The sequence below is a fragment of the Rhizophagus irregularis genome, chromosome 25 (assembly GCF_026210795.1).
Source record: "Rhizophagus irregularis chromosome 25, complete sequence".
Taxonomy (NCBI): Eukaryota; Fungi; Glomeromycota; class Glomeromycetes; order Glomerales; family Glomeraceae; genus Rhizophagus; species Rhizophagus irregularis.
The window spans coordinates 2800828-2825211 of record NC_089453.1 but is presented as its reverse complement, the minus strand read 5'-3'; the positions used below and the strand labels follow the sequence as shown (position 1 = coordinate 2825211).

General features: G+C 28.5%; 3 protein-coding genes across 3 annotated transcripts; 1 reads left to right on the top strand and 2 right to left on the bottom strand.

Annotated features, from left to right (window-relative positions):
- Positions 1-469: 469 nt before the first annotated feature.
- Positions 470-772, top strand: OCT59_017046 (uncharacterized protein; the record flags this gene model as incomplete). Its single annotated transcript, XM_066146101.1, has 1 exon — positions 470-772. The coding sequence occupies one exon, from the start codon at positions 470-472 to the stop codon at positions 770-772; it is 303 nt and encodes a 100-aa protein (XP_066003826.1).
- A 5953-nt stretch (positions 773-6725) lies between these two features.
- On the bottom strand, positions 6726-9772 carry OCT59_017045 (uncharacterized protein; the record flags this gene model as incomplete). Its single annotated transcript, XM_066146100.1, has 7 exons — positions 6726-6862; positions 7258-7290; positions 7424-7467; positions 7575-7623; positions 7694-8043; positions 8408-8613; positions 8693-9772. The coding sequence occupies 7 exons, from the start codon at positions 9770-9772 to the stop codon at positions 6726-6728; spliced, it is 1899 nt and encodes a 632-aa protein (XP_066003825.1).
- Positions 9773-21941: 12169 nt separating this feature from the next.
- Positions 21942-22765, bottom strand: OCT59_017044 (uncharacterized protein; the record flags this gene model as incomplete). Its single annotated transcript, XM_066146098.1, has 3 exons — positions 21942-21945; positions 22091-22208; positions 22594-22765. The coding sequence occupies 3 exons, from the start codon at positions 22763-22765 to the stop codon at positions 21942-21944; spliced, it is 294 nt and encodes a 97-aa protein (XP_066003824.1).
- Positions 22766-24384: the final 1619 nt, after the last annotated feature.

Sequence of the window (24384 nt, the reverse complement as noted above, 5' to 3'; positions counted from 1 at the left end):
AATTAAATTAAAGTGGCAAGAAAAGTTACAATTATTGAAAAAAATTATATTAGGACTTAAAGTAATTCATGAATCAAATTTAACTCATGGTGATTTCCATGATGGTAACATTTTAGTATCAGATAATTACAATGAAATATTTATTATTGATTTAGGATTATGTAAACCTATAAGTGAAATACAAGATTCTAATAATAATGAAATTTATGGAGTTTTACCTTATATGGCACCTGAAATATTAAGAAATAAACCCTATACCCCAGCAAGTGATATTTATAGTTTTTCAATGATAATGTGGGAAATTACATCAGGTATTCCTCCATTTAATTATGAAGCGCATGATCTTGAACTTTGCTTGAGTATTTGTGAAGGGAAACGTCCTAAAATTATGAAAAATACTCCAAAATGTTATATAGATTTAATGAAAAAATGTTGGGATTCAAATTCTTCCAATAGACCAACTACAATAATGCTTGAAAATATTATATCTGAATGGATTAGATGGATTAATGAATATTATAAAGTAAACAGGGATGGAAATTATAAATATTTAGTACCTAATATTGACAATCAATTAAAAAATAATGTGTTGGAATTTGTAGAAGCAGACAAAGCTTTAGTACAAGAACAAGCAAATGATTTTATTATACAATATCATCCACAAGCATATTATACAAGTCGCAAACTTACTGAAATTTTAGTTCATGAATATTCTAAAATTTTAGTTCATGGATATTCTGAGTGTTTTGATTGTATAATAAAAGATATTTAATAAATCTTTTATTCTTTATATTTATCAGTTATATGGAAATATTTTATTGTATGTCACAAGTATCCGTACCCAATATTTTTCCAAAGTCATGTGATAAACTACCCTAGGATTGAAGTACTAATCTTGATCACATACAAATTAGAGGGTTGTACAATATATAAATCAAAAGTTAGATGATCAGGCAAATTTTGTGTCTTATAAAAATTATCATTTTTTACATGAATATTTTCATTCCTTCATTATTTCATGCCCTAACCTTTTAGTAAGTACATATATTTTTGACATATATTAATTTTTAAGTGTCATTACACATTTCTTTAGAATTTTATCAGATTAGATGCATAGCCAGGGAATTTCAATTATACCATAATCTTCCTTTCTTTTTTTCGCAATTTTTGAATATGGTGAGTATCATTAATTTTATGCAGTATTTATATTCTAAGTTTTTTTTGTCAAAATCTCATAGGAATAAGCCAGGAGATCTACTATGCATAAAATGGGTATTAAGGTTCTGCTGAAGCCTGAAAGCAAATTGGTTTGCTAAATTCCAGATAGAGTAAAAAAGTCACCATAAAAATTATTTAAGTTTTTATTTTAATGGTATTTTTGGCCCAATAAGTGGCCATAATTTTACTTATAATGAATGTAAGTAACTATTTTTTCAAAATTTTGATTGAATATTTACGCACAAAAACTATTTTATAATTTATTAGGAAAGATCGATATTTTGCAGCTAAAATTCATCGATCATCTAACTCCTGATTTATTTGTTCTAATTTTGTAGGTGATCAAGATTAGTATTGATCTTCAATCCTGGAAATTTTTAGGATAGGTTATCATATAACTTCAGAAATATTAGGTACAGATACTTATGACCAGGCCTGTAAAGTAAAAGGAATTAAATATTATTACAGTTGTCCCCCTCTACAGTCACATCCTTCGGGACCACCAAATGGTATGACTATGGAGAGGTATGCTTATAGTGAGGCTTTACATGTACAGTCACATCTATGCAAAGTTTTGATTTGGCGTGATTATATATAATTTTTTATTGTAAGTAAAATGAATGCTAACTTGATTATCAGATATAGAAATCATATTATAAAAAAAAAAAATAATAATTTTAATTTTTCCTACCTTCCACCTTACCGAATTTGAGCTTATACAATTTTTTAGCCTACAGCATAAACTGACAAATGCATACATGAAAAAATGCATAAAGTTACCACTCCTTTTATATCCATTTTAACTGTATTTTAAGCAAATCTTATTGTTATTATGAAATTATACTATGAAACTGATGAAATAATTATCTTCAGAATGCGATATACATTTTTCAAATATAAATTCAATCACGTGAAATGACTATAAGTGGGAATTTTCCATATGTTAACTATTACATCAGGTCAACGATTGCTGTGATAGTGACTATAATCAATTTGTGACTATATAGGGGGCATTTCACTATATAAAAAATCAGGACTTGAAAGTGGTATGACTTAAGAGAGGGTGTGCTTATATAGGGGATGACTATAGAGAGGGATGACTGTAAATACAAGCAGTTCTGGAAATTCAGGTTTGTATCATGTGCAGAATATGCACATTATTTGAGATTTTACATTATATGCAATGTATAGAAATTGTAGAAATATTTAAAAATGTGTGCAAATGTGCAAATTTTTGTGTGTACATTTTGCATTTTGTACACACAAAAATTTTGGCCATGTGCAGGGTTTTTAAATTTTGTGCATGCATACACTTAGAATATTGAATTTCCATCATTGAATGCAAATATGATATTTATTAAAGTAATTTTTTATTTGCAATTCAATTTGTTTTAGGAAATTTAAGTTTAATATTCAAATTCATACTGTTCATCTAAACATTCCAGATAATTTTCCCTTAAATGAGATACAAGATTGGTTATATTTGCACCTTCTAACTATATCATAAACTTTTTTATTTATGTGTAAGTCACTTTACAGTTTTTGCAATAGGTATAAATGCATAATCTCCTTTACACGAAATGTATGGTTGCAGTTTTTGTCAAGTAAAGCAGAATTTGTATAATGTGGTTAAACCATCATGTATGTGAATTATTTTATGAATAATGAATAGGGATGGAAAAGTTCCACTGCTGAGCAGTTTGGAACTGAGAACAGAGTCAGAACTGAGAACCCAGTTCAGTTCCTAGAACGGAACCGTTTGATTCGAGCAGTTTGGTTCCATTCAGTTCATATGTATCTTACCGGATAACCTTTTTTCCGGGTAGCATTTAGTTAACTTCTTGGACCGTTCTATAGAGTTGAACTGCTTGGAACCAACTTTTCGAACGGTTCTACTCAGAAACGGACCGTTCCATAGAACTGAACTGATTGGAACTGATTTTTCAGAACGGTTCTGCTCGGAACTGGTTCCGCTGTTCTATAGAACCAGAACTGAACCGATGGAACCGTCCCCATCCCTAATAATGAATTCATGAGAGAACTGTTTCAATCCTAATCTCTAATCTGTTCATGTAGTTCATTGTAGAGTTGGTAATTATTGTGGTATTCAAAATTATAAAATTTTCAGTGTGAATTTTATTTTTCAGGTTATTTTACATACATTTTATGGACATTTTCCATTTGTTACCTGGATAATATCTGGATGAAATCTGTGTTTTGTGTATAAATAATGCATGGAAAAAATCACACTATATCAATTTCAATAATTTTGAAAATTACAATAAAATATAACCAGAAAGTTAGGAACATAACTTCATTTGAGGCTAACTTCATTATATTTATTTATTATGTAAATTTGATAAATAATAGTTTAACTACCATACCCAATAACTGTGTTATTGCAGACGTGTTCCATATAAAATGCATAGTAAATGATAGTTATTTTACCTATAAAAATTAATATTTGTGATATTTAGTCTAAATGACGTAATGCATCAAAAAATATCAAAAATATTTTACGCAATAATAATTGTATGTTAAAAATGACATGATCCTACTTAGCTGCATAATAACTATTAAGCGCTAAATCGGGTTTAGCCAGTTTTGTAAAAACAATTGAAAGAGGTCAAACTGGTTGAATCCTTGGTTTTCAAAAAATGCAACTGATTCCAAACTCTAGTATGATACTGACTTTGCCACCCCTTATTATAATTTAAGATATTTTGTCATTTGTTTTTATGTAATTATTTGTCAAATAATTTATTCACTACTAAATTCTAATATGATGTAAATTAAGAGACTTTTTTCTCTTATACTGTAATAAACTAAGTGGATTTCATAAATTTATTAGCAACAATAAACAATCCCTGAAATTAACTAAGATTTGGAAGTGACTTTATCACTATTTTCAAATTAGTGCGACTCCCGAAATAGGTTTTCACAAATCTGGAAAATCCAGAATTTTCCTGAATGACTATGTAGAGAAGGGTCAATTATTAGAGATTACCAGAGGAAATCTTGAGAAATTTTCAGTTATTTAAGTAGTTTCTCTTGAAAATATGGTAGTGTTACACAAAGTTTTGAAATTTATTTATAACTAGAATATGCGATTTGCCAGGGGACTTCGTCCCCCAAACATAACATTTATAATTAAAAAAATTTTTTGATATAAATAAATTGAATTGTATGTAAAATATTACCAAATAATAAAATTTTATTATAATTAAACCTATAAAAAATCATGTTTTTAATAAGGTTTTATACAATTTTTTCTTAAAAATAATGTTTCTAATCTATATAGGGATACGGAAAAATGCACAATTCCATATCACAAAAATGTATCATTTTGCATGATTTGACCATAATTTATGCCGAATTTATATTGATTTGATCACAGAAATTACATAATTTAAGCATAGAATTTACACGATTTGGTTAATGAATTTACTGCTTAAATTACAATTATTAATATTAGTTGCATTTATATGAATTTGATTTTAATAATATTTTACTAAATTATTAAATCAAATATAAAATCCTTAGTATCATGTGATTATAATTAGCCAATAATATAAATTAATTCTTATTATTTAAAATAATGACGTAAGTTGTAATAAGTGTTTTAAAGTTAATACAGCTACAAAAAAATAAAATTTTATGAAAATTAATATTCAAGTGCTTTTAACCTGCCTGAACAACTTTCAATTAATAAATAAAGTTGATTTCATTTGTCCAAAGTGGAGATATTACGCTCTAAATTAAAGAAAAATAGAAAAGAGAGTTAATATCATCAAGAAAAATGCAATCTTCTTTAAGCACTACACCTACATTCATGAAAATTAATATTCAAGTGCTTTTAATCTGCCTGAACAACTTTCAATTAATAAATGAAGTTGATTTCATTTGTCCAAAGTGGAGATATTACGCTCTAAATTAAAAAAAAATAGAAAAGAGAGTTAATATCATCAAGAAAAATGCAATCTTCTTTAAGCACTACACCTACATTCATGAAAATTAATATTCAAGTGCTTTTAATCTGCCTGAACAACTTTCAATTAATAAATGAAGTTGATTTCATTTGTTCAAAGTGGAGATATTACGCTCTAAATTAAAAAAATAGAAAAGAGAGTTAATATCATTAACAAAAATGCAATCTTCTCTAAGCACTACACCTACATTCATGAAAATTAATATTCAAGTGGTTTCAACCTGCCTGAACAACTTTCAATTAATAAATGAAGTTGATTTCATTTGTCCAAAGTGGAGATATTACGCTCTAAATTAAAAAAATAGAAAAGAGAGTTAATATCATCAACAAAAATGCAATCTTCTCTAAGCACTACACCTACATTCATGAAAATTAATATTCAAGTGGTTTCAACCTGCCTGAACAACTTTCAATTAATAAATAAAGTTGATTTCATTTGTCCAAAGTGGAGATATTACGCTCTAAATTAAAAAATAGAAAAGAGAGTTAATATCATCAACAAAAATGCAATTTTCTCTAAGAACTACACCTACATTCATGAAAATTAATATTCAAGTGGTTTCAACCTGCCTGAACAACTTTCAATTAATAAATGAAGTTGATTTCATTTGTCCAAAGTGGAGATATTACACTCTAAATTAAAAAAAAATAGAAAAAAGAGTTAATATTATCAAGAAAAATGCAATCTTCTTTAAGCACTACATCTACATTCATGAAAATTAATATTCAAGTGGTTTCAACCTGCCTGAACAACTTTCAATTAATAAATGAAGTTGATTTCATTTGTCCAAAGTGGAGATATTATGTTCTAAATTAAAAAATAGAAAAGAGAGTTAATATCATCAACAAAAATGCAATCTTCTCTAAGCACTACACCTACATTCATGAAAATTAATATTCAAGTGGTTTTAACCTGCCTGAACAACTTTTAATTAATAAATAAAGTTAATTTCATTTGTCCAAAGTGAAGATTATAATGTATTTGGAAAAGAAGTTTAATTTAAAAAAATTTTATATAAAAAAAATGTAATATGAAAATTAAGAACTGAGTTGACAAAAATTTGAAATAACATGAATTTTAAATTAATTCTTTCATTAATTATAAATTCAAGTAGTTTAAAATAAAAATAGTAAGAAAAAATATTTTTTATGAAATATCACATTATTTTCTAAAAGAAAGTCTTATAAATTTAATTTGTAATTATGTAATATCCAAATATTTAATCTTACAAATAGAAAAAAAATGTAAAAAAAATTTATGATGTTTTATAAAAAAAGAAAAAATTTTAAATTTTTGAAAAAAAATTTCGTCTAACACTTTTTAATTGATTATCACAAGATCTGCATGATCATCTACACGTTTTAATTTTTTTAACGAAAAAAAGAAATATATTTGAATATTTTATTTCTTTGTAAATCAATAACGATCAACAAAATTAAATACAAATATAAAACTTATTGCTTGATGCCGCAAGTTAATATGTAGTAAAAGTGGCACAAAAATGAATATTTTGTAATTTTATTCTAATGATATCAAAGAAGCAATATTGCAATATTGCAATATTGCAATAACAACGTCTATAGCTATAGCTATAGCTATAGCAATAGCAATAGCAATAGCAATAGCAATAGCAATAGCAATAGCTATAGCTATAGCTATATAGCTATATAGCTATAGTATAAGATTCAACTACGAAGTTCACATGGTGCATTCCCAAAAAGATGAAAATCTGCATGAAGATCAGAGGACAAACTACAAATTAAGCGAAAAAGTGAATGAATAAGGAAGGTCATGCAGGATGATCACCACTTCAAAATCATACTATCGCCAATGAAACTACCCTAAAAATCCTAAAATTGAGAAATCACTAAAATTTCTTCCAGAAATCAGATAATCGGATAAATAACGTCAAAAAACAAGTTAGGAAATAAATTATTTGATTTTACAATTTTTTTCTAAACTAATTGTAATCTCTATCAAATGAAAAATTGCAAATTCTTCTTATAGATTCTTATTTTTTGCTTTAATAATGAAAAAGTCTAATACAAACCATTGAAAGTTGCTAAATCCTCTGCTAAATGCTCTAATAACGAAATATTTTAACTTTCATAGTTCTATGTACATGTTTTCTATAATAATATGCTTTAAATTTGACTCAAATAAACATTAATGTAAATATTAAAACAAAAATAAATCAAAGCCAGATAAATATTTACCATTATCATGAGTTTCAACATTTAAAAAATATTTCATTCCTTCTCTTTTTTAAGGAGAGAAAAATTTTGAATTGAACTTAAATTTTGTAATGATTAGTTAATAAAAAATAGTTGTTTCGTTAAAAACATTTTTCTTTTGTTATTTAAATACCTTTCAATGTCTATATCAAGCTCTAATTCCGCTGAAATATAATTAGAATCTAAATTGTATTGCATATTCCTTATAAATAATAGATAAAATATTTTAAAATTACAATGTAGTAATAATACCTTGTTTATTGCCAAATGAAATTATTGATGATGAATAAGTGGATGAACATTTAGAAATTAAAGCACTTAATGGTCTACTTGTATAAATGGCTTCAGAATGCCGTTTTTCAGCAAATTCAGGTCCAATCTTCTTCGATTCTATCAGTTTCTTTCTTATTGTTTCGGCTTGATTGAATTCTGTTTTATTTTCACCTTTAAAATACCATCTACCAAAAGCTAAACGAATTTCTTTTATAGAAGGCCTTTTCTTTGGATCAGGGTCCCAACAACTTTTCATTAAATTAGCATAACATTCTGGAGTATCTTCCGTAATTTTAGGGCGTTCACCATCAAGAATTTTATAAATAAGACTATGATCATGTTTAATATTATTAAAAGGTTTACAACCTGTTGTAAGTTCCCACATAATCATACCAAAACTATAAATATCAGCTTCTTTAGTAAATTTAGATCCTTTGAAGATTTCTGGTGCAATATAGGGTATTACTCCATATATTTCATTATTTGATAATCTATTATTATTTACAGCTTGTGATAATCCTAGGTCTCCGGTTTTCCATTTACCATTTTTATAAGTATCATTGGAATCAAATAATATATTTCCACTATGAAAGTCTCGATGTATAAAATTTTCATTATGAATGGCTTCAAGTCTAAAATAATAAAAAATTAATTACCTGATATATAGAATAAAATAATATATAATATAAATACCCCTTTGAAATTTGCCATAAAATATGTGGTTTTTGTTTATTCCATTTAACTTTTGTAAAATTTTTCTGTAAATACTTATGCAAATCTCCTTCTGACGCATATCTCATAACTATTATATAATCCTCTAATTCAGGATCTTTTGTAAATCCATAAGTTTTAATGAGATGACCGTTATAATTTTTAATACAATGTAGTAATGCTTTTAACTATTAAATTTAAAGATTTAAAGATTAAATTCATTTATTAAGGAATTATTCAAAAAATTATTTAAAGGTATTTATTTACCTCATTTAAAAAATATTTGGCAATATTTTTAGAATTTTCAAATCTTTTTAAAATGACAGTTTCATTTTTACTTAACCAAGTTGCTTTATATATAATACCATATCCCCCTTTTGCTATTTCTTTTACATTCATAAATTGAGAAAACGGTATCCATCTAATTGTTCTTATACTACCATTTATTTTAAAGATAGAACTTAATATATTCTGTAGTACAAAATATTTATCAATTATTTTTACACTATTTGCAAACTCAACTCTCTCTAAATAATCATATATAATATTATTAAGAAGAAAATCATCAAGTCCACTGTAATCACTGCTGTTTATGATAAGTGATATTCTTTTACATTTTCTACATTGAGATTGGCCTGTAATTCCAAATATAATATTTGTTGTTAAACAATATCTGCATCCAATATAAAATAAATAACAATCTACACAGTACTTCTGACTGTCTGATATAAATTTTAACTTTGCACGACATATGTCACAAAAAGAACTATTATACCACCAAGGTAAGCAAAGAATTGAAATTTGCTTTTTAAACAAGGTTGATTCTATCAGTCCAGAAGAAATTAGATAACAATCTGAGCATAATTTAGATTGCATCATAATCTTTCTATCTGTTCCTTGATATAGTGACTTTCCACATAACTTGCAGTATTTTTCACTTTCAATCACATTATAGTATATGGTGAGATTGTTTCTATCAAGTCCATAATCACTAATGTATCCATCTATTTGTTTAAAACATAAAATTCTCAAACAGTTTATGCAGCATTCTTGAATAATTTGCGGTACTTTTGTCCTACTTATTTCATGTTCAATACATTCTAAGTCCATTGTGTAAATATATACGTCTAAGTAAATATTATTATCAGTTATGTCATTAATATAACTTGATAAACATTTTTTGCAATAATGTTGGTAACAAAAAAGCGTCTTAACATATTCATTTCCACAATAAATACAATTTTTATCTCCTATATCAAAAGAAATAAATTTAATCGGTATAGGACTTGATTTTAATCTTGGAGTCGGGTCAAAAGAATTTTCATCAATTGTATTTAAAGGTTCCATATTATAAACAAGTATCAATAAGATAATGAATTTGAAACTTTGAACGCACTTAGTACTTTATTTATATCTGAATTATGTGTCATCAAGAGTTTCTAAGAATTCCAGTACTTTTATCGGAGTAAAATGCATACAATTATTTTTTAGTTTGTTATTATTACTTATTTAGTTGGGATGCACATGTGATCAACTAGTGGAAATATGTATAAACATTGGGCGTAATAAATAAACATTTCAGCATAGAAGATAATAATGGGAAGTACAAATTAACAAGAAAGGAAACGAGAAGAAAGTTTGTACAAAAATAGAATTTTTTTTTTTGCATATAAAATAGGGTCATAAAATATTGCACCATAATATTGCAATGGTTGATGTTCAGACGTCATGCATTTCATGTATGTCAGTTATATCATGCAGATATATGAAAATAGTAAATTTTGTTTATGGTAAATTTACCGGTTATATAAATTTGTACAAACATCATATCAACTCTCTCTAAGTGCATGAACGTGCACTTATAGAGGGTGTGCACTTATATAATTTTATAAAATTTCATGTGATATAAAAAATTATATTTTATTATTGTTTATTATATTACATGCCGTATTGTACATATTTAACGTCACAAACTGCAATGAGATATTGGGATAAAACCGCAGCGACGCGCACTTGCACAGCAAAAATTGCGTGACGTTTATTTAAAAAAATAATGTTCCACCATTTTACCTCTTATTTTACACAAAATTATTGGTGGATCAAGAGTTGAAATCACGTGAGTGCATTTAGGGAATATACTTTAATATATATGGTTCGGAAAATTTACTGCACGGTGTTAATAAAAAGGATGCACTTAAGTCTTAACTACTAAGTCCCAAGCTCAGGACTGCTGAGCTTGGGAGTGTACTTATAGATGGAGTGTACTTATAGAGGGTGTGCTTAGAGAGACTTGACTGTATATCCGATATGATCCGAGACATCAACAGGCATGATGCCCAAATATCACATCTTGTCAAGGGTGGCTTTCCATAATGAAACTTAGGCCGGGCAAAAAAAAATTTTAGATTCTCGTGACCCGGCCGGGTCAGTTTTTCGAAAAATGGGAAATTTTTTTTTATAGTAAAAAATTTTATAACGTGATTATAAGTTATTGGCCAATGTGGCGTAAAAAAATTTTACATATAAAAAAATTTTACAAATATAAAAAAAAATGCCGGCCGGCCGGGTCATTTTTAAAATTTTATGTCCCGAGAATCTAAAAATTTTTTTTGCCCGGCCTTACTTGTCGATCACTCGGTCAAAATTTAGGTTTACAAAGATTAAAATGGAGTCTTTTTAATAGTGAAACGAGTTTTTAACGAAGATACAAGTTTTTTCTCAAAAAACACTTGGGTGAGCTCACGAAATAGCGATTTTTCATTCGAAAGTATAAGTTATCAAACAAGTTTGGACGCAGGAAAATAGAGTTGCTATTGAAGTGCTGTGGGGAAATAGCAAAAGGAATGTGTAAAATATAATAATTCCATCCTTTTAATCTCTCAAAATTTCTCAAAATTATATCATACCCTCAAATTTTTCTTTTCTTTCATTAATAAATTAAAATTCTTTTTCGTATTTTTAAAAATATTTTTCTTTCACCATTTCTTCCAAATCTACCCTCATAAAATCTATTTCTAAAATTCCCATTTGTAACTTAGATGGCCGTTATTACATGCATGCGTTATTTTACTACGGCTTGATTTAACAGCTCTCGTAGCACCTATACAAGGTCATCAATACCGGTATAAAAACAAGGTATTTCATATTATGTATAGAATTTAGGGCATTAAGGCAATACGGTGACCAAATTACAACCAATAAAGAAAGCTAAACTATAATTCTTTTTCCTTCTTCATTAATCCTCGAATTTTTCTAAAGATAAATTATAAAATACCCTTTTCATTAATCCTCAAATCCTTCATCCTATCGTTGGAATCATATGAGGATGATCATTACAATACTCAGGTCCTCCACTTGTAAGGCCGGGGTCTTGTGACCTTACATTAAATCCTTGGTTTTCATTAATAAATTTCCTGCTCACTAGTGAGCAGGTATATAATAATATCAAATCAAAAATAACAAAATAATAAAATAAAATAAAATTCATCTAATAAAAATTATAAATTCATTAAATATTCCAAATCTAAAATAAATTTTTACTAATAAACTACAATAATTTCCCCTTCCGTAATATCAAAAATAAATTATTTCTCATGAAATTTCACCAAAAACCCACTTTCAAAAATTATTTCTCTAATAAAAATTAATAAAATTCATGAATTCACCTCCCAAAAATATAATAATAAAATGAAATTCACGAATAAAATTAATAAAATAACTTGTTTGTCCCGGTGAAACTACAAGGGTAACTTAGATTAAATCATCAATAAAATTCATAAATTATTAAGAAAGGTACTTTTTCATCATAAGAAAATAGTACAAAAGAATCGAATATTAAAAGGAATGTGTAAAATATAATAATTTGAGATCCAAAGTTTGTCTTTTTGAAGGTTAAAGGTTAAAGATTAAAGGTTAAAGGTTATCTCTAAGAAGGTCGATCGAATGTTATTATATATGTTGTTATGTCCTCATCCTAACTTATGATCATCATTTTTCTGCGTGATTATTTCTCAATTTGTGATCTCCATTAAATAACCAATAAAATTAATTATTTCTAAAATTATAATCTTCATTAAAAGGCTGATGATCGTAAACATTATATCATCATCCTCATTTGTTAACTAATAAAATTAATTATTTCCCGAAGTAATAAAATCATAAAACTATTTTCTCAAAATAGTACAAAGAACTATACAATACTAAATATTGTATATGAATCAGTTTAACTTCATTCCAGGAGGTTTTTATACGTATTTCACTTTAAAACACTTCAAAATTCGTAGGTTATATACCTACTATAAATATATTGCAGCGGTTTATAATTAATAAATTCCTTGGATGATCCTGGGCATTACAACAAAATTCGCGGATCATTAATTTACGATCGGCGAAAGGGTCACGTGAAATTTTCTTCGTGAAAATAATATTATTATTACAAATTTGAAAAAAAATTTAATTCTAAGCCAAATTCTAGTACTGGTTATGCCTAGTTTTCTTTTTTAAGAACAGGAAGGACGATTCTTTCGAGGGTTGGGTAATTACTTAGACTATGTAGTTTAATATCTCTTTTGTAAAGGGTTGGATAAAAAGGGAGATTCTTTGAAGAACATAAATATAGAACCAATCCAAGTTCGGTTGACAACACCCAAAAAATGACAAAGAAGTTAATGAGATTTTGAATGATAAAGAAGAAAAAGTATTCTTACGTGCGAGAGCAATCATTTCTCTTGAATAAAGTAATTTAGCGAACTTATAGATGCTATTATCAGGGAAACTCGTGCCTATATTCAATAATAAGACCCCCAGCAAAAAATATTTGCGTGTTTTAATATTCTCTGATGCTATTTGTTAAAGACTTTATAAGTACTACATCGTAAAACATTAAAATTGTTTTAAGTCTATTATAAATATTTTGATTCACATTCTCCATTAAAAAAAAAATTATAATAATGCTTTTTTTAATCTAGATATAAAATAAATTATGCTATTGTTGTTTGTACGTGAAAATAAAATTACGTGAATAAAAAAGTCAAGGATATTTTTAATTTTTTCAAACGTAATTGCAAAGCCTTCTTCCAACAGAGACACGTATCATCTCCTTATTTACTCCTATCGATAACCGTTCTTCATCCATTATTCTTGAAGCAAGATGTACCAGCGTCACCACATTTGTCAAATGGCTAAAGAAAATAAAATAATAATAAAATTTTCATAAAATAAACAAAAAAACAATTATTAAAATTTGTTTAACCTTACTTGCAAGTTGTAAAGCTTCAATAAATGCAGCTTTAACATTTGCGTCGCTTTAACGCAAAAAGTCAAAATATCCAAAACCATTTCGCGTATATTTTCATGACAAGGATGTGATTCAAGTGAAATCCATAGGACATCACCTCTCAATTCTAACCACTAAAGCACTTTCAGCTTGCCTACAAACTCTCAATGATAAGGTTTCAAGACCTTGTATTAATAAAAATGATCCAAAAGGATCTTGACGTGGTCCTATATTACTCATAATTTCTGAATAGTAAAGCATCATACTCAAATTTATACTGATAAATTAACCCATGGTAATCAAGACTTGGATCAGTAAAAGTTGGAATCTTCCATTATCTCTTTCTTGCCAGCTCTTGCATCACGTGCAAACTTATAAAATCTGGAATATTAAATTTCGGATTTTCCATAGATCCAAGATGTATAGCTTTCGTTTTATCGTCAATTATTTTTCTGGATCATTGATCCCATTGATCCTCAATTTTGGAAGTGTAGCCTATGCGTTTAAAAAATAATTTCACACACATGACGTTCGCTTTATTAGATTTTAGTTTACAATAAAAAAAAATACCATAAATTGAATGTAAGTTCCGTAATATAAATAACTTGCTGAAATGGTATTATCACCCACTAAGAAAATCGTCGATACAACGAATTTTCCAGCCTGTCTAAATGATATGAAAATAGCGTTAGTTCCACCTCCAACGCAACTAATTTCTGACAATTTTTTAAAATAGGGTCAGCATATTATTTGCAAAAAAAAGCGAAATAAATAAATTTTTTTTTTTCTAAAAATATAATTGATTAATTAATTAAAAAATCATAAATCAAACAAAATTTTTATTAATGTAAACGTGAACTGTTACTTTACCTTCAAAACATTGGCGGCATGTTCAACACTTTATATGTAATGACTAAACGAAGTAGTTGTATAAGTTGAAACAACTCTTACGCGTGTAGCGAGGTGTGGCCTGCGTGTAATTGAAGAGTTTAACAAACACAACGTCATTTTTTAAATTCTTAAAGGAAAAAATTAATAAAATGATCTAGACTTTGTTTCTTATTTAGATTTAATATAACTGTTTGTCGTAAAATCATTAAAAAAAAAGAATGCCCTGCTCCCTGTGTAAAGTCTATATTTATTTTAATTTAGCTAAAAAATAAATGTTTTAACTTGTTAATAAATATATTATTTTTAAACAATAAGTCCGATGCGTCGGCTAGATCGACCGCAGCATCAAGGAGATCACATGTTTAAAGTTTATATCATACGTGACTATTTGTAACTCGTTATTCGTTAATTTAGTATTACCATAATTTTCAAAAAGCTATTCCTAAGATAGAAAATAAACATTTATTAATTCAGCCTGCAACTATTTTTAGGACGACACAACATAATGAAAAAAAAATAGTACAATTACGTTAAATTGAAAATGGAAAAAACTGTTCGCCATATTGCATGTCGCTCAGCCCAAAAAAAGACAATATCCAGTCAATTATAATTGTGGTCTGATTAGTCAATACAAATTTTACAATAAAAACGATAACCAAACGTGCATTTTAATTTCTATTAGAATAATTAGCCATATTATATTGAGAGTGGGATAAAGAATAGTCAATTTTTAAATAATACTTTGTGAATTTTATGCGTATTACATTTAATGAAAAAATAGGTAACGCCGATTATTTTAAGAATGTGATTTTCATTTATAAATATACTTTTTTAGGTATGTTATTTAAAAAAAAAATTTTTTTTTTATTTGTTATTATGTTTGTCGGCGTACTAATCTTTTTTTTGAAATGCAATTGTAAAAAGGACTTATATGACGTATGACAAAGAGATAATTATCAAAATCAAGTTAACCAAAAAAGGATAAATATTACTCCATTGAAATAATTGAAATAAAATATTACTAATATTTAAGGAAAAGCACAAAATTGACTACTCCTACAACGGCAAATAGATTTGTAATCCTAATAGAAAGTAAAAATTCTGATTATTAATAATTATTACCATTGTAACTTATCACTATATTTATTCATCATGCTAAAAACTAAGTTTTAAAAAAACAATTATTTATAAACCTCTATTTATTACTAAAATACCAAAAAAAATGAATAATTACTCGTAACTCCTAACAAAATTAAAAAATTTATTCGTTTTACTTGGGGGTGACTAGGACGATCAAAATTTTACTATTAATTAACAACTTTATTATTTTTATTTTTATTTAAGAATTATTATTATTTTGTACCCATACCCCTAATTTGCGAAAACTAAAACAAATCATTTCAAACTTCGCTTACACAATGAAATATAAAAAATCACACATGATCACCTAATCTAAGGTATTATTACCTAAACTCGAGTACGTTAACCAATTTACAATCCTCACAGAAGCGCAATGTAACGCTCTTCTGTCACCTATCAAAAAACTTTTCAAACATCATTTAAAATTACCCATCTCAACTCACTATAATCCACAAACAGTTTCTTTTTTAACCAATTTTATTCCCACTGCTCCATAACTAATGTGGTGTTTAATACGCCATCTATGAGAGTCATTGGAATTCAAAAAATCATCAGCACACAAACAGAATATTGGTTACCACATTTCCCTAACTTAAATCACAACCTAAAACGACCAAACCTTCTCTTCTCACGCGAGAACTCCAGCTTTATAACAAGTTCAACATCACTTTCCGTTACTTACCTGAAAGACGACCTCTCCGCAGCGGATCTCACCTCCCTACGGAATAAACAAATTCTTTTTATGGACCAACTCTGCTCCATTTGATGGTAACTTCCTCGATACATGGAAAGACGTCAAATTATCTCAAAATAAAAACTATAAAGGAAAAACTCCCTCCTGGTTCACTACCTTAGAAAAAAAAGGCACATTATCAACTAATAATCGTAGACTCATCACACCTCTTCAATATTCTAACATCATATGATGTTCCCAAAATTATTTCTAACAAAATTTTGCACCGCCCTGCGGACGAATGGACCATTACCTGGGATCCAGTTGACAACGATGGTATTTACGGCAAAACTATCGAACAACACAACGACCCGTTCATTAGTCTCACCTACCGTGCCCATTACGTTCCTTCCCTAACGGCGGACACAAGACAGAATATTACACCACGAAACGAACACCCGTTCTCACGGATGCCACAAACACACTTCATATTATCGCGATTTACACCCAATATGTGTTCTGTTCTCCCGAACGCCGAACGCAAGATTTGATCAAATTTTTTATAAATTCAAACCTACCCACGTATCACATTCTAACTACAACATTTACCCAGTGAAACCCTTAATCACTACACGTACTTTAGCGTATAACACATTTAAAAAATCAGACTATTATTCCTTATCACATATGTCCCAATTCTGATATCGTCAACGATGTTTTCACCTCGTCGTCGAGCCCAAACAATATTAATTTAGCTTCGTCTCATCCTTTTTTTTATCCCTAATTTATTTTTAGGCAAACTCTAATAGTGTTTCTTTACTATTATCTTCAGCCCGTAATTTTTCTACTTTAAATACTCTTCATTTTTATACTGATGGTTCTAATAGACAACAACACAACACTTTGCATGGATCTCCAATTCTAAATTCCAATGTTCCCAATATTTTTTCTATCTGGTGATTGTTTCTCTAGGTTTGTATGGGCAGATAATTTTTTGTAACTGAAATTCTCTAACCTGATTTGGCGTCGTATTTAATACGTGTAGCTTTTTCTTGTGGTATACGTTCCTTCCTGATACGATTTATGCTTTCTATGATATCATTTAAACCTTTAATTTCTTTTATGTTGATTTGCCAATTCTTCTTTTGTTGTTGTAATGTGAAAATGACGTCTGATTTTTCTTTATAAGACCGCCATATGACTCTCGTTCATTTTTGAATAATTAAAAATTTTATTTTGGTGGTTGGCAAGAAGAAATTTTTGTTTATTAGGTTTGTAATAATATACATACGGCGTTATGGTCTGTCGACAGAGTTGATTCTTCTATATTAATAGTGTATCCGTGATAATTGAATTCTAAAATGGCCAAAATATAGTCTATTCTGCCGGATTTTGTATTATCTGATGTAGAGGAGGGAGTTTGATGGTAATGTTTGATAACACCTTTGAGGTTACGGTTGTAAAGGTTTGCTCTGATAATAATCTATTAATTTCTTGGTATATCATATTGTTTATCTTTTGTTTGGTCAGCGGGTAAATATGTGTTGATTATACGTAATATCGTTTTCCTTTGAACATAGATCAACTGTTAAAAGTCGTCTTTGAAATGATAAGTTTTAATTATGTGTTTAGCAAGTTGTTGAGTAACGAGGAGTGCTATGCTTGTGACTTTGTTATCACCACTGGTACCAAAGAAAATATGTATTTTGTTATTATTGTTGTTTTGTTTTATGTCAGATAGAAATTCTTCGGTAGTTGATGATCGTTCGTGTGTTTTGTAATACCAAGAATTTTTCTAAAATGTAAAAGGAATGTATATTGTAATTTTGTTAATATAACCTCGTATGTTCAGGGTGTAGTAATTGAAGTAGAAATTAGTGTGTTCAAGAGATGCAACAACAATCCCAAGATGCACCGTTTAGGTTGGTTCATAATTATCAACCTTACAACGTCTCAAGAAGTCTGCAGCAACGTAAAAAAACGAAATCAGTTTACCCCCGAAAAATGATAATGGCAAAAAAGGACACCAATCATTAACAGGACAGGCTTCACCGGATAAGACACCGGTTTCTCAACCTATTAAGCCGGCGCAATCACCCGACGCACGTTTGTCGTTTATGTTATGGTTGTTAATTTATTAAGGGTAGCTATATCATCTATATCTATAGGAATACGTTCTATCGGGGTAATCTTGTGTTGTTTTCAATCGTAAAATTTATATTAAAAAAGTTTGTGCGTGTAGATAGACCTAAGTTGGGTTAAAGAAACAAAAAGGAGTTAAACCAGAGAATATAAAATGCCTGTGTTATAATGTTATCATGACGTAGTACGCTTAGCGTTTTTGATTTCTCCATTTGGGCATTATGATTATATTCGTCTCAGTCATATTGTCTTCCGAAAAGTTGTCAGTAATTACTAAAATTGGTGAATGAGGCAGATAATCTCTAATGCAAAAAAATGGATTAAAAACTAAAGTTATATTTTTACGAGAAGATACTATATCCAAAACGCTCAATAACATCAAACTTTCAATAAAAGTTGAGTTTTGTCTTGATGTGCAACGTGATGGCTGGCATGAGATGGTAAAGGTGTGTCTTTAATTTGTTGTTGAGAGTTGTTTAATTGCGGTCTATACTTTTGGTTGGGTTGTATCCAAGAAATATTCTTCGTTGTTCGGATTATTGGAGGAGCATGAATTATTCGATGTTTTTTCGGTGGTGTTTTTGTTCTTTATTTTTTAATCATGTTTAAGGCTGATTAAATTAGCTTGTGTTTGTTCTCGACCTTGGAGTAAGTCGGGAATGAAATCGTGTTTGCTTTCATTTCATTATTTGGTTTTTAATTTATTTACTTCGTTTTTTATTCGTTCGTGTTCTCTTTCGGTTTTCTCGTTAATATGGGTTTGTTGTTAAAATTGAATCATAACTTCTCCTAATTTCATTTTTTAAAATATGAACTTCGTTCATATATTTCTTTGTATTATATGTCTTAGGAAATAGTAAGTAATCTTCCATGTTGGATATTGTTGTGTTGTTTGGGTGTTTGATTATGAGAATTTCCTTGTTTGTTTAAAAAAGATGTTTTTCCGTAAGGGAAAATGTGGGACTGTTTTATTTAGTTGGTTATTGACGTTGAGTTTATGTTGTTCAAGTATCAGTTTCTTGGTATTACAATTTTGGCATTTTTGGTTTACCACATACCGTGTATCTTGATTAATTTTATCTCTCTGGTTGTGTTGGTGAAATTTCCTGTGAATGTATGAGTGTTTAGTCCTTCTTTTTGCACGATTTTGCGTTGATACTCTGTAAGACATTATCTAAATCTTGAACAGTAGTATCTATGTATAAACTTATTGGTTTGTAGGTACATTGGTTACTGCGTTTAAATCCTTCATTAGATGATTTGGTTGGTAAAATTCTAAGTGGCTTTCGCGCTTTATGGACCATATGTCTTGTTCCCAGAAAATTTTTACGGATTTTTTCTTCTGTAAATTCTATTACGAAATTATTCAGTTTTGACTGCTTAGGTGTCGTTCTTCGGTTAGTGTTTTTGTCGAAGTATGGTCTTTTCTCTTTGATGCGGTCGATAGGACTAAAAAGGTTGAGTTGTTGCACATCGTATACATTAATGTTGAAATGTTGAGCAACCAGTTATATGTGTTGATAATTGAGTTACAAGATGTTTCGTTGTAGAATCCTATAATTAGAAGTTGTGTATGCGAAATTGTAACAAATTTTTCGGGGCCAGCATATCCCACTAGCCCGTTTAGGTTAATCTGAATCTTCGATAAATTAAGCTTGACTCGTTTGGGAAATATTTCCTTAAAGTGAAACAGTGATATCGCGGCTTTTTACTATATGGGGTTGTTTGTAATTTTTCGTGTTAAATTCAGGGATGTAATAGTGGGTGAAAATTTTTCATTTGTTGGAATTCCTCAGATGATTGATCAATCTGCTGCATTCCGGGTTATGGATGGAATCATTTTTTTTTATTTTTTTTCGATTTATTGCTTATTAGTTGGCGCAATAATATTAGTGTCGCAGTCGTCTTCTGTGTGTAAAGAGGTTATCGCCTTTTTAACTAATTTTGTCTATTACTCCTTCGTCTATTTCTATAGTTGACGCGTGTGGGTTTTTAGTGCTTTTATCATGTGTCTATAATTTTGTTGGAGTTTATGGTATTTCGTTTGGCTGGTTTTTTAGTGTCCATTTTTATTTTTCTATGTTATACTGTATGTTTAAACTCCTTTGATGTATTTGATGTATAAAATAAGTATTTAATAAAGAAAACAGAAGATAATGAGTTTTAATCTATAAAATGTTGAGATATATATGATGTATTTGGTTATTTTCTCTGCAAAATTTTTGGTCGTTATGATCGATGAAAAAAGTCACTTATTATAACGAAAATAACTACAGTAAACAACCATCAAATTCCATTATCACGTGATTTCGTCCCGCATTAATTCACCGCCCTCGACCAATTGGTAGACCATTAGGTCGCAAAACTGGGGGAGTAAAATAACAAACGTGCAATCCATCAATCAATTAAACATCTTCACAGAAAGAAAGGTCCGCCATGAATTAGTTATGTTCGATCAACCAAGGTGACATCGTCCGTTGTGGCGGTTGGCTCGCGGTTTTAAGAAATGCTTTTGGCCCTAGTTTTAGTGGCTTCGTTCGCGTTGAAATAAGTAATAAAAAATAAAAATAAGTTACTGGGCAAGATTAACGAAAATCTGCATACATAATGAAAATCAAAATTATTTTAAACTAGTCTACTTTTTTTCAACAATATCTTCTCGTTCAAAATAATTAAAATAGTATTGTTGCCGCCAACTAATCTTAGAAAATTTCCCAACTACTAATTCATCCGTTTAATATGATATGCAATTTTTGAAGGAATTTGATGTGTAAGTATATAACAACCCTCCTTAATCTTAGGAAATAATTCCAAATGTAAAGGCATAAATACATATGAAATATCATTAAGACCTTTAATGGCTTTATGAGTATAACAATGGTGATTTTATGCCTCAAATATTAAAGCTTCAACTCGTCCAATGCACATTTGTAAAACCGGCACATCGAACAAATATATAATCTCCTACTTCCAGTGGAAGATTTGTACTGTACATATATCAGCAGTTTCAGTATTTGGAACTATTTTAAAAAAAAACAAAAAACAAAAAATAAAGATTAAAATTTTTTTTTTTTTTTAGAATCAACTATTATAAAACTTACTTTCAATCAAACTTCTTGAGCGTTTAGCGTTTCTTTTATTTGTCTTTTCATCGCTTCTCTCTTTGGTTAAAAATCTTTGTTCTGGATTTTCATTTTTGGTGAAATAAGCAACAATATGACTGGCTTTATTTGGCTGAATTAAATTTGCCTCTTCCGTTATTCTTGAATTTGCTCTAACAATATCCTATTTTCACTCAAGATGTTTTGAACATTATGTCTCATGAAGTTTTCGTTGATTATATAAAAATTCAAAATTTAGTTCATCGAATAAGTACCGATATGATAATTGATAAATCAACTGTAATAGTAAATATTAGCGTTAGTAATATATTAGAAATTGCTATTTTAAATGATTGTCACGTTTATTTTTGTATAAAGATATTACAAAAACAAAGTATCCAATTATCAAAATATACCCATCCCATTATTTAATATATACATACAAATTATCAGGAGGTTGACCAATTTCATTTAACTGAGAGCGACCTTCAATAAAATCATTATTAGAATCTTGTTCTTCATTACCGGTTTCAACATTAATTCGTCTTATTTCTAAAGAAGCTTCGCCAATAGCAGATGATAATACTCTTCATTATCGTTGGGTGTGTTAGATTTCAGTTCTAGAGCTTGAAACATCAAATTTCATATGATTTAACAAAGATTTGTAGAACAATTATATCAATAGAAATATTGGATGGTTGAATTATACCGACATATTCTGCAAAATCGCGTGAAGACAACGTGAATGTTGAATAGTCTTCAGTATTTGCTCATAATCAGACCATAAGCGTAGTTATTCTATGGACAGTTATCTAATTCATCAAAGATATAGTCAAAAGATACCCTAGACAATTAAATAATAATATTTTTTAATTATTATAAATTAATATTTTTGCTAGTGACATACATACCTTCACGTACTGATCTTTCTTTATCAAAACTTAACTTCTTATTTCGTAAGGCCTTAGTAATCTCAATGAGGCTTTTACAAGCAATACTATTGATTCACAGAGAGAAGTAAAAATAGCAGAGTAAGAAAAGACAGATGCTTCAAAAGTTAAAAGCCAAACTTCAGAATTATTGCATTTTTGGCGCTTGAAATTCAGTAATGGCACCATCAGAACATAGATAAAAGCAGAAATTTGGGTAACGGAATCTTTTAATCAGAAATGTAAATTTAGTATTCAAAATTCCATCAAGTTCGGATTAAATCATCATCATCCATATCATCATACACATCAGAATCACCTTTTCTATTGGTTTAAACCAATTATAAAGTCAGCACGTTGAACGTGACGGTTAAGATAATTCTATTTTTTACATACTACTTTTTAGGATGTATAACACAAGCAACGTGTTCATATTTGAGAATCTTTCAAAGCTATATCTCCAACTTGGCAATATTTTAGGATAAGCGGAAAATAAAGAGATGAAAAAAAAATTTTTTTTTTTTTTCAAACAATAATGCAAGATATATCTCTGATATATCTCGCATTGATTGCTGATCATGCTGATCAACAGGTTAAATTTTATTTATTGCGCGTACCAATTATACACAAAAATATGCTGTGCTCTTTATACTATTTTTAAACCGCATATCACGGCTCATAGTACCCTTATGTATAGTAGTAAATATCCGATGGCGCCAATATAGGTACAGGTTCAAATTTTGCAAGATATCCGGGATACTATTACAGCTAGAAAATTTACTTATGAATTATTTATTTCATGTTCATTGAGTCAAGTAAACGGTATTTTCTTTCAATACTGAAAGGATGGAAGCTGTACCCGATTATAAATCAATGTTTTAAATTGAGTAAATTGATTTAGACCCAGGATATTATAGTCAGTACGATACTATACGGTATATTTTCATTTATCATTCAATTACAGCTGATTTCATAATGTACGGGACGCTTAGCAAAATCTAAAGAACTCGGAAATATTCGGTAAAGCTTGATATAAAATAAAAATTATACACTAATTTTGGAGTACTATTACGAGATTGGTGGTATAATTTTATCTTAATTTGAGCTTTACAGAATATTTCCGAGTTCTTTAAAATTTGCTAAGTGTCCCGTACATTATGAAATCAGCTGTAAAATGGCATTCGTTTATTTTAATATTTATTGTTTACCTTTTTAATGTTCTAACTATTTCTTCAATACATTAAATGAAAATTTTTACCCTAAACTGTTTTTATATAGAAAATTTATAGCGTATTTTATTATTTGCATGGATTACAAATGTTCATATGGAAATGGACATACTGTACAAAGGAATAAATTATAAATATACGTAATAATGTCATAGTACTTCGACGAACTTATGACATAATTGAAATTCTTAAATATTTTTTTCATCAGATGAAGAGTAGCACGGGAAATATTCTCCAGACTTTATGCATTTTTGCTATAGTATGATTTTTACGCTTTTATTTCAAATTTGTGATTTTATATCTATAATAATATGACACTGTAGTGCTCATCTTGAAAAAGAAATTTTATTTCCTGAAAATTAGTTGTATTTACTTTAAAACATAATAACCGATTGATTTTTTTAATAATTCACTGTTGCTACAATTCGTATAAACATATAAAACATGATATAATACCTGCAAATACAAGCGATCCATGTTTTAGTAGGACCCAGAAATATATATAAAAGGGTCAGGTTTGAGTTTGCGTATTTTGAACTAAAAAAATCATGAAAATCTATCCTTTTTTAGATAATTTCT